The following is a 17,866-nucleotide window of genomic DNA, read 5'->3' as shown; positions in this document are numbered from 1 at the left end:
ATATATGATCAATCCTGGAGAATGTTCCATGGGCACTTGAGAAAAATGTGTATTCTGTTGTTTTTGGATGGAATGTCCTATAAATATCAAGTAAATCCATCTTGTATAATGTATCATTTAAAGCTTGTGTTTATTTATTTATTTTCATTTTGGATGATCTGTCCATTGGTGACAGGGGGGTGTTAAAGTCCCCTACTATGATTGTGTTACTGTCGATTTCCCCTTTTATGGCTGTTAGTATTTGCCTTATGTATTGAGGTGCGCCTATGTTGGGTGCATAAATATTTACAATTGTTATATCTTCTTCATGGATCGATCCCTTGATCATTATATAGTGTCCTTCTTTGTCTCTTGTAATAGTTTTTATTTTAAAGTCTATTTTGTCTGATATGAGAATTGCTACTCCAGCTTTCTTCTGATTTCCATTTGCATGGAATATCTTTTTCCATCCCCTCACTTTCAGCCTGTAAGTGTCCGTAGGTCTGAAGTGGGTCTCTTGTAGACAGCATATATATGGGTCCTGTTTTTGTATCCATTCAGCCAGTCTGTGTCTTTTGGTGGGAGCATTTAATCCATTTACATTTAAGGTAATTATTGATATGTGCGTTCCTATTACCATTTACTTAATTGTTTCAGGTTGTTCTTGTAGGTCTTTTCCTTCTCTTATGTTTCTTGCTTAGAGAAGTTCCTTTAGCATTTGTTGTAAAGCTGGTTTGGTGGTGCTGTACTCTCTCAGCTTTTGCTTGTCTGTAAAGGTTTTAATTTCTCCATCAAATCTGAATGAGATCCTTGCTGGGTAGAGTAGTCTTGGTTGTAGGTTTTTTTCCTTCATCACTTTAAATATGTCCTGCCACTCCCTTCTGGCTTGTAGAGTTTCTGCTGAAAGATCAGATGTTAGCCTTATGGGGATTCCCTTGTGTGTTATTTGTTGTTTTTCCCTTGCTGCTTTTAATATGTTTTCTTTGTATTTAATTTTTGACAGTTTGATTATTATGTGTCTCGGCGTGTTTATCCTTGGGTTTATCCTGTATGGGACTCTCTGTGCTTCCTGGACTTGGTTGACTATTTCCTTTCCTATATTAGGGAAGTTTTCAACTATAATCTCTTCAAATATTTTCTCAGTCCCTTTCTTTTTCTCTTCTTCTTCTGGGACCCCTATGATTCGAATGTTGGTGCGTTTAATGTTGTCCCAGAGATCTCTGAGACTGTCCTCAGTTCTTTTCATTCTTTTTTCTTTCTTCTGCTCTGCAGTAGTTATTTCCACTATTTTATCTTCCAGGTCACTTATCTGTCCTTCTGCCTCAGTTATTCTGCTACTGATCCCGTCTAGAGTATTTTTCATTTCATTTATTGTGTTGCTCATTGTTACTTGCTTCCTCTTTATTTCTTCTAGGTCCTTGTTAACTGATTCTTGCAATTTGTCTATTCTATTTCCAAGATTTTGCATCATCTTCACCATCATTATTCCAAATTCTCTTTCGGGTAGATTGGCTATTACCTCTTCATCTGTTAGGTCTGGTGTGTTTTTATCTTGTTCCTTCATCTGCTGTGTGTTTTTCTGTCTTCTCATTTTGCTTATCTTACTGTGTTTGGGGTCTCCCTTTTGCAGGCTGCAGGTTCGAATTTCTATCTATTTTTGGTGGCTGTCCCCAGTGGCTGAGGTTGGTTCAGTGGGTTGAGCAAGTTTCCTGGTTGGGGGGACCAGTTCCCCTGTTCTGGTGGATGAGGCTGGATCCCGTCTCCCTGGTGGGTAGGTCCACGTCTGGGGGCGTGTATGGGGATGTCGGTAGCCTTACTGTGATTCTAGGTAGCCTCTCTGCTAATGGATGGGGCTGTAGACCTGTCTCGCTCTTTGTTGGGGATAGGGTGTCCAGCACTGTTCGTTGCTGGTCCTTGAGTGAATCTGGGTCTTGGTGTTGAGATGGAGATCTCTGGGAGATTTTCGCCATTTGATATTACGTGGAGCTGAGAGGTCTCTTGTGGACCAGTGTCCTGAGGTTAGTTCTCCCACCTCAGAGACACAGCCTTGACACCTGGCTGGAGTGCCAAGAGCCTTTAATCCACACGGCTCAAAACAAAAGGGAGAAAAAAGTAGAAAGTCAAGAAAGGAAGGAAGAAAGGAGGAAGGGAGGGAAGGAAGGAAGAAAGGAAGGGAGGGAGGAAGAAAGGAAGGGAGGAAGGAAGGAGGGAATAAAGGAAGGGAGGGAGGAAGGAGGGAATAAAAGGAAGGGAGGGAGGAAGAAAGGAAGGGAGGAAGGAAGGAGGGAATAAAGAAAGGAAGGGAGGAAGGAAGGAGGGAATAAAGAAAGGAAGGGAGGGAGGAAGAAAGGAAGGGAGGAAGGAAGGAGGGAATAAAGAAAGGAAGGGAGGGAGGAAGAAAGGAAGAGAGGGAGGAAGAAAGGAAGGGAGGGAGGAAGAAAGAAAGGGAGGAAGGAAGGAGGGAATAAAGAAAGGAAGGGAGGGAGGAAGGAAGGAGGGAATAAAGAAAGGAAGGGAGGGAGGAAGAAAGGAAGGGAGGGAGGAAGGAAGGAGGGAATAAAGGAAGGAAGGGAGGGAGGAAGAAAGGAAGGGAGGAAGGAAGGAGGGAATAAAGGAAGGAAGGGAGGGAGGAAGAAAGGAAGGGAGGACGGAAGGAGGGAATAAAGAAAGGAAGGGAGGAAGGAAGGAGGGAAGGGAGGAAGGAAGGAGGGAATAAAGAAAGGGAGGGAGGAAGGAAGGAGGGAATAAAGAAAGGAAGGGAGGGAGGAAGAAAGGAAGGGAAGAAGGAAGGAGGGAATAAAGAAAGGAAGGGAGGGAGAAAGAAAGGAAGAGAGGGAGGAAGAAAGGAAGGGAGGAAGGAAGGAGGGAATAAAGGAAGGAAGGGAGGGAGGAAGAAAGGAAGGGAGGGAGGAAGGAGGGAATAAAGAAAGGAAGGGAGGAAGGAAGGAGGGAATAAAGGAAGGAAGGGAGGAAGGAAGGAAGGGAGGAAGGAAGGAAGGAGGGAAATAGGAAAAGGAGGGAAGAAAGGAAGAAAGGGGAGAAGACAAAATAAAGTAGGGTAAAATACAGTTATTAAAATAACAAAATAATTATTAAGAAGAAAAATTTCTATTAAAGAAAAAAAAAAAATGGTCGGTCTAACCCCAGGACAAATGGTGAAAACAAAGCTACACAGACAAAATCTCACACAGCAGCACCCACATACACACTCACAAAAAGAAAAAAGGGGAAAATAATAGTATATCTTACTCCCAAAGTCCACCTCCTCAACTTGGGATGATTCGCTGTCTATTCAGGTTTTCCACAGATGCAGGGCATTTCAAGCTGACTGTGGAGCTTTAACCCGCTGTTTCTGAGGCTGCTGGGAGGGACCACCCCCTCTCTTTGTTCGCACAGCTCCTGGGGCTCAGCCCTGGACCTGGCCCCGCCTCTGCGCGCAGGTCGTCCGAGGGCGTCTGCCCTTCGCTCAGAGAGGGCAGGGTCAAAGGAGCAGCGTTAACGGAGCAGCTGATTCGTGGTCTCTGGCTCACTCAGGCGGTGGCGGGGGGGGGCACGGATGTGGGGTGAGTCCGCGGCGGCAGAGGCCGGCGTGACGCTGCACCGGCCCGAGGCACGCCGCGCGTTTTCCCGGGGAAGCAGTCCCAGGATCCCGGCGCTGGCGGGCTGCACAGGCTCCCGGGAGGGGCGGTGTGGAGAGTGACCTGCGCTCGCACACAGGCCTCTTGGTGGCGGCAGCAGCAACCGTAGCGCCCCACACCCGTCTCTGTTGTCCGCGCCGACAGCCGCAGCTCGCGCCCGTTTCTGGAGCTCCTTTATGTGGTGCCCTTAATTCCTTTTCCTCGCGCCCCAGGAAGCGAAGAGGCAAGCAAAAGTCTCTTGTCTCTTCGGCAGCTCCGCGCCCGTTTCTGGGGCTCCTTTAAGCGGCGTGCTTAAACCCCTCTCCTCGCGCAGCAGGAGGTAAAGAGGGAAGAAAAGGTCTCTTACCTCTTCGGCAGCTCCAGACTTCTCCCGAACTCCCTCCCGGCCCGCCGTGGTACACTAACCCCTTCAGGCTGTTTTCGCTCTGCCAACTCCAGACCTTTCCCTGGGATCTGCCCGAGGCTCAGTTCCCAGCCCCGCCCGCCGCGGTGGATGAGCAGACAAGCCTCTCGGGCTGGTGAGTGCTGATCGGCACCGATCCTCCGTGCGGGAATCTCTCCGCTTTGCCCTCCGCACCCTGTTGGCTGTGGTCTCCTCCGCGGCTCTGAAGCTTCCCACTCCACCACCCGCAGTCTCCGCCCGCGAAGGGGCTTCTGGTGTGCGGGAACCTTTCCTCCCTCTCGGCTCCCTCCCACTGGTGCAGGTCCCGTCCCTATTCTTTTGTCTCTGTTTATTCTTTTTTCTTTTGCCCTAACAAGGTACGTGGGGGGGTTTCTTGCCTGAGGTCTGAGGTCTGAGGTCTTCTGCCAGCGTTCGGTGGGTGTTCTATAGGAGAAGTTCCACGTGTAGATGTATTTCTGATGTATCTGTGAGGAGGAAGAGTGATCCCCGCGTCTTACTCTTCCGCCATCTTCTCACTCCCCCCAGCCTGGCCATTTTTACACGTTGAGCAGGTGACGAATCTTTCTAGTTGTTCTGGTGGCATTGACCAATGATGGTGCTTGTTTTTGTTTTACCTACTGCCTCCAAAGTCCAATGCTTTTTAGCTCTAAGTTGCATATTTGATTTCTCTGTCAAATGCAGTGGGGAAGGATAATCCTGAGTGCTTTGGAAGGAGTTTATGCAATTCACCAGCTTCTCCAGTCATTGGGCGTGTTGTGCGTTTGCATTGGTGGTTGTACACAAGACATAGATGAAAAAGCAGAAGCAGTGGAAGGTTCTCTAGCAGCATGGTTCCATTAGCATCATCAGGGATTCCCAGATCACTGTTTCTCTTCCTAGCATAAAATGGCCTTCAGAATCTACTGGTGTTAGGCCAATTAATTGTCACTGGAAATTTTCTTTACCTCCCCTCCTTCCTTTTTTTAATATTAAATGATACTTCCTGAGAGGTCCACTGCAACCCCACTAAAGGCAAAAGGATTGACACAGCACTGGAAAGATTGATGATTTGATGAAGGAGAGAAATGTCTCATTATTTGCACACCGAACCTCTTCATGCATCTAGAAGGGCTGGCTCCAAAATCCTGGCGCTTTTTAGAAGTATCAACAGGTACCTCCCCAGAGGACAAATCCAGCTTTGAAAAGGACATCACCAAAGGCACAGGAAGGTGACTCGGGAGAAGCAGCTACTGCTTATTGACAGGGAGCATTTGGAGCAGTCTAAAAGTAACCCCACGTATGAAGACTTGAGGTTGGTTGGGACTGTCATTCCCTTTGTAGATCTCATTCCACATTGAGAAAACCCGGTGCATATTAGATACAGAGAGGCTTACTAAACCAATCAGAGACCAGACTTTAATCTAAAAGTTTGGAGCCTACCAGAAAGTTCTCTAAGAAAGCATGCTTTGGAAACTGCTCTCTGTGTTTGTTTGTTTTTGCGGTACGCGGGCCTCTCACTGCTGTGGCCTCTCCCGTTGCGGAGCACAGGCTCCGGACGCGCAGGCTCAGCGGCCACGGCTCACGGGCCCAGCCGCTCCGTGGCACGTGGGAGCTTCCCGGACCGGGGCACGAACCCGTGTCCCCTGCAGCGGCAGGCGGACTCTCAACCACTGCGCCACCAGGGAAGCCCTGCTCTCTGTTTTGAATGTTAATTGTGAGCAAGTGTGCCTTGACGGTTAAAGCTGGGTTTAGGGATAGGAGAAAGGGTTCCTCCTTGTCCAGTCGAGATATGACTGCGTTGTTTTCCTGAGCACCTCGTTAAACATAATAAAACATTTCCTCTCCTCTTCCATCTCTGGCCTATATTTTCAGATTTAAAGTTGGGCTGGGAAACAAGGTTCATAATAGGTAATGAAAATAATAAGCATAGATTGAGCCCTTAGAATGTTCCAGGCACTGTTTCCAGCACATTACAGATACAAACTCTTGCAATCTTCACAATGACCTTGTGAGGTAGGTGCCGTTATTACTCCCATTTTATGGATGAAGGAATGTAGGCATAGAGCAGTTAAGGAATTTGTCCCAAGTGTCTGTAGCTAGTAAATGGTAGAAAAACCTAGACTTCGACCTTTAGCAATCTGACTGGCTCTGGAGTCTGTGTCTTTAATTGCAGCCGACAGCAGCTCCCTGAAATATTCCAGTCACCCGCGTCATCTAATCAGTACCAAGTGCGCAATCGCAGAGGGGCTGCTTGGTCTGTCCCTCAGGATTCCCCAGCCACTCAGAGCTACTCCTCTTCAGGTGGGCTCTTGGGTCCCCCTGAATCACCCTTTCCTCCACTCACCCGGGATCACTGAGGTTGGGAGCAGTTGAGTAACTGTTATTTTATTTTATTACTTTTATTATTTTATTTGATTCTAAAAAGAAGTTTAGAAGAAATGTCCTGGAACAGATTAGCAAAATGAAGGCGGGGTTTTCACCCTGTCCCAGAAAAATACAAAACCATGCTTAGTCTCCTTGGGCATATTGAACAGGGATTTCCAATTTGTTGAAGTCAGAGTGTGTGTTATTGCAGGTCCCAATAAGGCAAAGAGTAAAGAAAAAAAAAAAAAAACCAAAAAACGGAAAGAAGAACTTATGCCAAGACTTACGTTAAACAGAGAAAAAGAGAGAGAGATTGAGCTGAGTAAACTTGAGCAAGTCACTTACCCTCGTTTGGCCTCAGTTTGCTTTTCTGTAAAAGGAAATATGTTGGACAAGAGGCTTCCTTCCCCCGTGAACACAATGATTTTAAGATAAGATGTAAGTGCTAAGGAGAAAGATTTGTGGAAGAAATTGTCAAACATTTTCTTTTCCCTTTTCATATTTTTTCCTTATTACAATATAACAAATGTAATAAATAACTGATCCTGTAAATAACAAGACAATATTTAGAACTTGAGAGCAGACAAACATTTGTCCTTTTTGATTTATGTCAAGGGCCCTGACTGCCCTTGGAGAAAAATGCAAGGATGTAGAGTTTGGAAGGGAGTATAATCTGGGAGTCAAAGAAGAGAAATACTATTTCTAAAAAACATTTAAAAATCTGATAATTTCATTTAAAAAAACCACCTGAAGCCTAAATCCTCTTGCAAAAGGGTACATGGACCTTCGGTAAATCCCAGTTTTCCATAGAACATAGTAGAAAAAATCCTGGTGCTTCTGAGTCCCTCACATGTTTATTCATTCCTACCTTCCAACTCTTTTTCATCCAGAACTGCTTTTGTGTTACAGGAAGAAAGAATACAAAACCCTGAAGGCAAATATCCTATCCCCACTCTCCCAGCCCTGCCCCTTTGTGTCGCGTCTTACTCTGCGTGAAAGGAAAGCAGGCGGAAGAGAGTGAACTTGGGGCAGAAGGGGAGGTGGTTTGAGGTCAAGGGTAGTATTGGCTGTGTCCTAGCTCTACAACTGTCAGAGTGATGGGTGTGGCTTGGAGTGTCTGCCGGTGGTCAGATGAAATCTCACTGCGTTTCTCCTAAACGCAAGGAAGGCACCTCCTCCCAACAGGGTAGCTTGCTCATGTCTGTATATAATTTCTATTTTTAATGCACGGGCATGCTGTGAATCTAAATCTCATCTCTCTTAGCTCTTCAGAGTACCCAAGATGTCAATTTATAGAACTCTGCCTACTTCCGGCACCAGCCCCTGGGGCCTCTGGGGCAGGCGAGGTGCCCTCGTAAGAACAGCTTTGAAAAAGTCCTCTGCAGATTTTATCTCTTGGATTCTAGGGCTGACCTTGGCTATCTAGACATAGGTCCCAAAAGTTCAAAGATCCCAGTTTGCTATGGCCATCTTACTGTCACACAGAGGTCCCTACTAGGGCTTAGCCGAGGTCCTGTCCCTGTGTGGAGCCCGGTGCTGGGCAGGGACTCAGAGCTGATGCATGGGTAGGGAGAAAACAATTCTGCTGGCTAGGTTTGAGCAAAGAAGTCAATGTATCTGTGCAAACACTTAATTCATAAACCCACCAGCGTCTCCAAAGCAGAGATGGTAGGTTGCCCTTCCCAAGTGGGCTGGAAGCTCTCTGTGACTTTTTTCTCCCTCAAAGGCTACATGAGGTATTTCTTATCACTTGGGGTCCCCTGTATCTATGGGAACAGTGGAGTGGCCCACAGGACGGCTCTGGGCTCTAAAAGTCTTGCTCTGGCCCTGGTAGGTCATCCAGTGAGGTCAGTAAGCCTCGGGCTTCCCAGGTGCCAGGACTTTAAAGCCCTAAAACAGTCGCCCACTGAGTGGAGATCATGGCTGGGAAATAAACACAAAAATATCATCCGAATTGCACTTCCAGTGTTTGCAAGGGGGTATAGAGGGATCACTGTTTCTTCCTTAGGCTCCAGAAGGTGGAAACTCTTAATTTGTATGTTTCTGCACCGTGCTTTGCTATAGGAATTACAGGTGCCACCACTGTTTTCCTGCTTTCCTGATGCACCCCTGCATTTCAATTTGTTGCAGTTTATACTCACCAACATCGTCACCATCACTTACACAGCGTTGACCATAGGCACTGTTCTAACAGATAATCATTCATTCAATCACTCATCGGTTTATTCTTCACAAAAGCCCTAAAATTACCCTTCAGATGAGGAAACTGAGGCAGAGAGGCGCAGAGAGGGTAGCTGGCTCGCCCAAGGCCACACACCGGAATTCAAATCCAGGCTAGAACCATGTTCTTAATGAACATAATACATATATATATATATATAGCCTCTCGAATGCATATAAACACTAAATTCAAAGAGTCCTTAAAATAGCATTCTGGGATTTCCCAAATCTAGTTAAACAGGACTGTGATTCTGCATATTATTTTCATGTATATACTTAAAACATGTAGCTTAAGCTTAAGAATTTTTTTCATTACATTTTATTTTTATTGCTACCTTAAAATAATAATTTGATATTTCAAATCTACTCCTATCTCCTGTCCCTTAACTTCCCTACTTTTGACTCTGTCTCCAAAACTCCCCAAGCCAGAGGTACAAGAGACCAGGAGACAAATAAAAAGGGAGAGTGACAACATTAGAAATCTGTTGGTTTGGTAAATTCCCATGATTTACCATTGAAGGAATTTTTTTCCTATAAACTTGGGGTAGAATTTGAATGAAGACATTCTAGAAAAAGAATTGTGTACTATTTTATTAATAATCTTCAGATAAGATTATTTAATATTCTGGAGGGATTGGGATTCTACAGTAATTCCTTTGGTAATTTCTTCCATATCTTACACATTCATAGTTAGGAATGTCATTCTAATACGTATTCTAAATCCTTCCTACACAGCAAGGTAGCATTAAAAAGGAAGATGGATTTGTAATGACACTTCCATTAGCTATGATGAGTTGTTCTTGCAGTAAAAGTAGCCCTCACCCATTTTTGGATGCAGGTTGTGTTCAAATAAAATGGAAACTATCCAGTTTTCTTACTTGAGGCAGACTTGAACTCCACTTTGTCTCCTGGAAATCAGAAACCATAAGAAGCACAATTTTTTTCTTATTATTTTAAGGTTGGTTGCGATTTTCAAATTATGCGCCCCCCCCCCCCAATTTTTCCCTGCAATGTAGGCAAGTAGCTCCCACTCTGCTTGAGGGAGCTTGGGCTGCAGAGATCCTTGTGGAAATCACTCTTATTAAGCCAGAAGGGAAGCCCCCTTCTACTCTCAGCTTTTGCTAACACGGTGAGCTGAAGGTGATGAGAGCTGGAGCCACGTTTGCACACGAGACCCAGCACAGCAAAATTCCTTACCTGCTTAGATTGGCTGCTGCTGTCCAGAGACCCATGCACCGCACGTGGTAGCCTGGTACCTGATACAGAGGCGTTGGGGAAATGGCAGGGGGCAGCTGGCACAGGGGGAAGCAGCCCCTCATCTCTTCTCTCCAGACTGCCCGGCTATGCTTCACGAGGCAGTTGGAGAGGGCTGCCCTCCACCAAGTTCAGGGAGGGATCCTTTCTGAAAGCTGGGCTGAGGGCTCACGTGTCACTGAGCAGGGACAGAAATGTGCCTCCATGTGAAACATCACGTAGCTTGTCCCAGGTGAGACTATGTCTGCTGCAGGAAGAAATGAGTAAGAGCCTTGAGGGATTCTTGAAAGACTGTGAGGTCCGTGGGGAAGAGAGGGCAGGCTGAAGCAGGCTGTCTCCCCTGTCTCTCCAGCTCCTCTCCCCAAGGGCTGCTCTGGCAGCGGAACCAGATGGAAATAGCACCTAACCCAGAGTGTTTTATTTGTCCTGGTCTACACTCCTGCCTTATGCAGTGAAAGCTCCTTGGCCACACCATGCAGAGGTTCTTCTCGTTTTTAATTGAATCCTGAGGTTGTTGTTTTTTTTTTCTAGAGGTGCCAGCTTAAAGTAATTACCAGAATTCCCAGCAGGGCTAATCAGAGAGTCATAGAAAATAAAGGTGGAGGAGAAGACCTTACCCAATGGGTTTCTGCCGTTCTGCTCGGAAGGTTCTCGCCATCCAGGGCAGTGATCACAGTTCTTGGCATGGTGGGCTATGAATAGGAGCCCTGAAATAAATCCCTGCCCAGTGAGATAAGAGAAACTGATTTCACTGCCTGGGTATCTCTCCTCTGGTGACCAGACACCTTCCATTTTCATCAGCTGTTTATCAAAATCAGATTAGTAAGAGAATCATCAGATCAGAATTGTTTATGCCTGTCTTGATCTTGAATTACAAATGACTTTCTTGTGCTGCTTGAGCAAAACCCCATGACCTACAGATGAACCAGGCTTTGTATTTCCTGCACCTTGTCCTGAACTTATAATTCCCCAAAAACCACAGTTGTGAAGTCTCGTTGGTGATCATTGAGCTAAGGCAGGTGAGGCTTGCTCTGTGGCTATGTGGGTGACAGATGCCACCTTTGTGATAAATCATAAGTCACTAATGGGTTCTTTTGAGCTCTCCCAACTGGAAGACAATGCAGCATTTAGTAAGCTGGCGGTTACGTAAGACATCTCTTTCCAAACAAAGAGGAGGCAGGACACCCAGCCAAAGGGTTGAGCACAGGAGGCTGTGTGGTCTGGTGGTTCCAGGGGGAGGTGTGGGGTCAGGGCTTCCTGGGTTCAGCTACCAGCCGGCACTCTGACTCAAGGGGAGCAGAGCCAAGTCTCTTGGCTTGAGGCAGAGAGACTGTAAAACCCAAGAGAGAAAACCGCAGGTCTATGCTCCTGGGGGAAAAGCACATTTTGGAAATGAAAAAAAAAAAAAAAAAAAAAAAAAATCACCCTGTTAAGTTACAATCTGGGCCTTTTCCAATAAGACGGGAGCATTTTTTTTTTTCCTGCTTATTTATTGCCTGACACATCCTTCTCCACGCAGCAGCGTGAAGCCAAGCCAGGCTCCGAGGGTGTTCTGTGTGGGATGTGAATAGAGGAGCCCGGAGGTCAGGGCAAACGCAGTCAACCTGGGCGCGTAGTCACCGGCGGTGCTCAGGGAGCCGGGCCCTGGCGGCAACGAGGTTCTGCATGGATGCTTCTCCCCTTTGCCTCTCTATTCTGCCTTCCACCATCCAGAGCCCTCTGAGATGCTGGGAGGAGAGAGCCCTTCCCGCAGACTCTGTGCGTTGCCCTTCCAGGAGTCTCAGCCGGCGTTTGCTCAGCTGTAACCAGCGGCCCGAGCCTCCGCAGGCCCACGCGGGTTCCCAAGCCATAGCCCGAGCCGAGGCCCCAGGGCAAATGTTCTCCACGTCCTGCCGGCTCTGAAGCTCTGTTTCTTCCGCCCAGAGTAGGTGGCTGCCTACAGGGTTGGGTTGGGAGGACACCTGGGCAAGGCTCCCCTCCCGGGCATCACACCTCCTTTCTCTGGACCAGAGACGTTTTCTGATCTTTAGGAATCACTTATGGAAATGAAAACCATACTTATAGGGATCTCTGTATTTAAGGTCTTCACCCCCAGCACAGGAGTGAACGACACCTTAGTTGGGTCTCATAGACGTGGGCCGGGGCATGAGGAGGGGGAGGTTTTGCTGTGGAATGAGGTGGTGGGGAGAGCAGTCTCTTCTCTGGAAGAGAGAGATATACATCCCAGAAGTGGAGGTGGTCTTCTTGGTCATTTGACCCAGAGCTGTCTGGGCAACTTGGATATCTGGCAGTGGTGGGTGTGAGGGTGGCAATAGGACGGTTGCTCTTACGGCTAAGCCAAGCTAGGCCAAATGGAGTCCAAGTTCTCACTCGTGGTCCACTCGTCCAACCCCAGACACGCTCAAGATGTCACTTCTGAGACGGCTTAAAGATGGCGGAAGAGTAAGACGCGATCTCCCTCCTCCTCACAGAGACATCAGAAATACATCTACACGTGGAACTTCTCCTATAGAACACCCACCGAACGCTGGCAGAAGACCTCAGACCTCCCAAAAGGCAAGAAACTCCCCACATATCTGGGTAGGGCAAAAGAAAAAGAATAAACAGGGACAAAAGAATAGGGATGGGACCTACGCCAGTGGGAGGGAGCCGTGAAGGAGGAAAGACTCCCACACACTAGAAGCCCCTTCGCGGGCGGAGACTGCGGGCGCCGGAGGGGGAAGCTCCAGAGCCGCGGAGGACAGCTCAGCCACAGGGGTGCGGAGGACAAAGCGGAGAGATTCCCGCAGAGGATGGGTGCCGACCGGCACTCACCAGCCCGAGAGGCTTGTCTGCTCACCCGCCGGGGTGGGCGGGGCCGGGAGCTGAGGCTCGGGCTTCAGTCGGATCCCAGGGAAAGGTCTGGAGTTGGCAGAGTGAAAACAGCCTGAAGGGGGCTAGTGCGCCACGGCTGGCCGGGAGGGAGTCCGGGAGAAGTCTGGAGCTGCCGAAGAGGCAAGAGACCTTTTCCTCCCTCTTTGCTGCCTGGGCGCGAGGAGAGGGGATTAAGTGCGCCGCTTAAAGGAGCCCCAGAAGCGGGCGCGGAGCTGCCGAAGAGACAAGAGACTTTTTCTTGCCTCTTTGCTTCCTGGGGCGTGAGGTGAGGGGATTAAGAGCACCGCGTAGAGGAGCTCCAGAAACGGGCGCGAGCCGCGGCTGTCGGCACAGACAGTAGAGACGGGTGTGAGACGCTAAGGTTGCTGCTGCCACCACCAAGAGGCCTGTGTGTGAGCACAGGTCACTCTCCACACCGGCCCTCCCGGGAGCCCGTGCAGTCCGCCACTGCCGGGGTCCCGGGATCCAGGGACAGCTTCCCCGGGAGAATGCGCGGTGCGCCTCGGGCCGGTGCAGCGTCACGTCGGCCTCTGCCGCCGCGGACTCGCCCCGCCCCCGTGCCGCTCCCTCCCCCCAGCCTGAGTGAGCCGGAGCCCCCGAATCAACTGCTCCTTTAACATCGTCCTGTCTGAGCGAAGGGCAGTCGCCCTCGGACAACCTACACGCAGAGGCGGGACCAAGTCCAAAGCTGAACCCCAGGAGCTGTGCGAACAGAGAGGAGAGGGGGAGGTCTCAACCAGCAGCCTCAGAAGCGGCGGATTAAAGCTCCACAATCAACTTTAAGTGCCCTGCATCTGTTGAAAACCTGAATAGACAACGAATCATCCCAAGTTGAGGAGGTGGACTTTGGGAGCAAGATATACAATTATTTCCCCCTTTTTTTTCTTTTTGTGAGTGTGTATGTGTGTGCTGCTGTGTGAGATTTTGTCTGTATAGCTTTGCTTTCACCATTTGTCCTAGGGTTAGACCGACCCATTTTTCTGTTTTTTTTTTTTTAAAGGAAATTTTTCTTCTTAATAATTATTTTTTATTTTAATAACTATACTTTATACTACTCTGTCTTCTCCCTTTCTTCCTTTCTTCCTTCCTTTCTTCCCTCCTTCCCTCCTTTCCTCCTTCCATCCCCCCTTCTTTCCTCCCTTCCTCTCTTCCTTCCTCCCTTTCTTCCTCTGCACCTTCCTTCCTTCCTTTCTTGCTCCCTTCCTTCATTTCTTCCTTCCTTTCTTCCTTCCTTCCCTCCCTCCCTCCCTCCTTCCTTCCTTTTCTTTCCTTTCTATTTTTTCTACCTTTTATTTTGAGCCGTGTGGATTAAAGGTTCTTGGCGCCCCAGCCAGGCACCACGGCGGTGTCCCTGAGGTGGGAGAACCAACCTCAAGACACTAGTCCACAAGAGACCTCCTAGCTCCACGTAATATCAGACGGCGAAAATCTCCCAGAGATCTCCATCTCAACACCAAGACCCAGCTTCACTCAAGGACCAGCAAAGAACAGTGCTGGACACCCTATCCCCAACAAAGAGCAAGACAGGTCTACAGCACCATCCATTAGCAGAGAGGCTGCCTAAAATCATAATAAGGTTACCAACATCCCCAAACACACCACCAGACGAAGACCTGCCCACCAGAAAGACAAGATCCAGCCTCATCCACCAGAACAGAGGCACTAGTCCCCCCAACCAGGGAATCTACTCAACCCACTGAACCAACCTTAGCCACTGGGGACAGCCACCAAAAACAACGGGAACTACGAACCTGCAGCGTGCAAAAAGGAGACCCCAAACACAGTAAGATAAGCAAAATGAGAAGACAGAAAAACACACAACAGATGAAGGAGCAAGATAAAAACACACCAGACCTAACAGATGAAGAGGTAATAGCCAATCTACCTGAAAGAGAATGTAGAATAATGATGGTGAAGATGATGCAAAATCTTGGAAATAGAATAGACAATTTGCAAGAAACAGTTAACAGGGACCTAGAAGAAATAAAGAGGAAGCAAGTAACGATGAGCAACACAATAAATGAAATGAAAAATACTCTAGACGGGATCAGTAGCAGAATAACTGAGGCAGAAGGACGGATAAGTGACCTGGAAGATAAAATAGTGGAAATAACTACTGCAGAGCAGAAGAAAGAAAAAAGAATGAAAAGAACTGAGGACAGTCTCAGAGACCTCTGGGACAACATTAAACGCACCAACATTCGAATTATAGGGGTCCCAGAAGAAGAAGAGAAAAAGAAAGGGACTGAGAAAATATTTGAAGAGATTATAGTTGAAAACTTCCCTAATATAGGAAAGGAAATAGTCAATCAAGTCCAGGAAGCACAGAGAGTTCCATATAGGATAAACCCAAAGAGAAACACGCCAAGACACATAATAATCAAACTGTCAAAAATTAAATACAAAGAAAACATTAAAAGCAGCAAGGGAAAAACAACAAATAACACACAAGGGAATCCCCATAAGGTTAACATCTGATCATTCAGCAGAAACTCTACAAGCCAGACGGGAGTGGCAGGACATATTTAAAGTGATGAAGGAAAAAAACCTACAACCAAGATTACTCTACCCAGCAAGGATCTCATTCAGATTTGATGGAGAAATTAAAACCTTTACAGACAAGCAAAAGCTGAGAGAGTTCAGTACCACCAAACCAGCTCTACAACAAATCCTAAAGGAACTTCTCTAGGCAAGAAACACAAGAGAAGGAAAAGACCTACAAAAACAACCCGAAACAATTAAGTAAATGGTAATAGGAACATACATATCGATAATTACCTTAAATGTAAATGGATTAAATGCTCCCACCAAAAGACACAGACTGGCTGAATGGATACAAAAACAAGACCCATATATATGCTGTCTACAAGAGACCCACTTCAGACCTAGGGACACATACAGACTGAAAGTAAGGGGATGGAAAAAGATATTCCATGCAAATGGAAATCAGAAGAAAGCTGGAGTAGCAATTCTCATATCAGACAAAATAGACTTTAAAATAAAGACTATTACAAGAGACAAAGAAGGACACTACATAATGATCAAGGGATCGATCCATGAAGAAGATATAACAATTGTAAATATTTATGCACCCAACATAGGAGCACCTCAATAAATAAGGCAAATACTAACAGCCTTAAAAGGGGAAATCGACAGTAACACAATTATAATGGGGGACTTTAACACCCCACTTTCACCAATGGACAGATCATCCAAAATGAAAATAAATAAGGAAACACAAGCTTTAAATGATACATTACACAAGATGGACTTAATTGATATTTATAGGACATTCCATCCAAAAACAACAGAATACACATTTTTCTCAAGTGCTCATGGAACATTCTCCAGGATCGATCATATATTGGGTCACAAATCTACCCTTGGCAAATTTAAGAAAATTGAAATCGTATCAAGTATCTTTTCTGACCACAACGCTATGAGACTAGATATCAATTACAGGAAAAGATCTGTAAAAAATACAAACACATGGAGGCTAAACAATACACTACTTAATAACGAAGTGATCACTGAAGAAATCAAAGAGGAAATCAAAAAATACTTAGAAACAAATGACAATGGAGACACAACGACCCAAAACCTATGGGATACAGCAAAAGCAGTTCTAAGAGGCAAGTTTATAGCAATACAATCCTACCTTAAGAAACAGGAAACATCTCGAATAAACAACCTAACTTTGCACTTAAAGCAATTACAGAAAGAAGAAAAAAAAAACCCCAAATTTAGCAGAAGGAAAGAAATCATAAAGATCAGATCAGAAATAAATGAAAAAGAAGTGAAGGAAACAATAGCAAAGATCAATAAAACTAAAAGCTGGTTCTTTGAGAAGATAAATAAAATTGATAAACCATTAGCCAGACTCATCAAGAATAAAAGGGAGAAGACTCAAATCAATAGAATTAGAAATGAAAAAGGAGATGTAACAACTGACACTGCAGAAATACAGAAGATTATTAGAGATTACTACAAGCAACTGTATGCCAATAAAATGGACAACCTGGAAGAAATGGACAAATTCTTAGAAATGCACAACCTGCCGAGACTGAACCAGGAAGAAATAGAAAATTTGAACAGACCAATCACAAGCACTGAAATTGAAACTGTGATTAAAAATCTTCCAGCAAACAAAAGCCCAGGACCAGATGGCTTCACAGGCGAATTCTATCAAACATTTAGAGAAGAGCTAACACCTATCCTTCTCAAAGTCTTCTAACAGATAGCAGAGGGAGGAACACTCCCAAACTCATTCTATGAGGCCAACATCAACCTGATACCAAAACCAGACAAAGACGTCACAAAGAAAGAAAACTACAGGCCAATATCACTGATGAACATAGATGCAAAAATCCTCAACAATATATTAGCAAACAGAATCCAACAGCACATTAAAAGGATCATACACCATGATCAAGTGGGCTTTATCCCAGGAATGCAAGGATTCTTCAATATACGCAAATCAATCAACGTGATACACCATATCAACAAACTGAAGGAGAAAAACCATATGATCATCTCAATAGATGCAGAGAAAGCTTTTGACAAAATTCAACACTCATTTATGATAAAAACCTTGCAGAAAGTAGGCATACAGGGAACTTTCCTCAACATAATAAAGGCCATATATGACAAACCCACAGCTAGCATCGTTCTCGATGGTGAAAAACTGAAACCATTTCCACTAAGATCAGGAACAAGACAAGGTTGCCCACTCTCACCACTCTTATTCAACATAGTTTTGGAAGTTCTAGCCACAGCAATCAGAGAACAAAAAGAAATAAAAGGAATCCAAATAGGAAAAGAAGAAGTAAAGCTGTCACTGTTTGCAGATGACATGACACTATACATAGAGAATACTAAGGATGCTACCAGAAAACTATTAGAGTTAATCAATGAATTTGGTAAAGTTGCAGGATACAAAATTAATGCACAGAAATCTCTGGCATTCTTATACACTAATGATGAAAAATCTGAGAGTGAAATTAAGAAAACACTCCCATTTACCACTGCAACAAAAAGAATAAAATATCTAGGAATAAACCTACCTAAGGAGACAAAAGACTTGTATGCAGAAAACTATAAGACACTGATGAAAGAAATTAAAGATGATACAAATAGGTGGAGAAATATACCATGT

At 45.8% G+C, this 17,866-nt stretch overlaps 1 protein-coding gene across 4 annotated transcripts in view; it reads right to left on the bottom strand.

Annotated features, from left to right (window-relative positions):
* The window catches only part of SSPN (sarcospan), a 91,739-nt gene that overhangs the window by 12,994 nt on the left and 60,879 nt on the right, over positions 1 to 17,866 (bottom strand). The window contains exon 5 of one of the 4 annotated variants that reach the window (XM_067008931.1): positions 9,830 to 10,084. The exons of 2 other annotated variants lie outside the window; for them this stretch is intronic. In XM_067008931.1, the coding sequence (XP_066865032.1) occupies positions 9,969 to 10,084 (116 nt within the window). In that variant the 3' untranslated portion in view covers positions 9,830 to 9,968. Of the gene's footprint in view, positions 1 to 9,829; positions 10,085 to 10,440; positions 10,558 to 17,866 lie in introns of those variants that run through there. One more of the 4 variants, XM_067008932.1, reaches the window with a different exon arrangement.

The sequence above is a fragment of the Kogia breviceps genome, chromosome 12 (genome assembly GCF_026419965.1).
Source record: "Kogia breviceps isolate mKogBre1 chromosome 12, mKogBre1 haplotype 1, whole genome shotgun sequence".
Lineage (NCBI taxonomy): Eukaryota > Metazoa > Chordata > Mammalia > Artiodactyla > Physeteridae > Kogia > Kogia breviceps.
The sequence above is the reverse complement of the archived record's forward strand: the minus strand, read 5'-3'. Positions and strand labels throughout refer to the sequence as shown.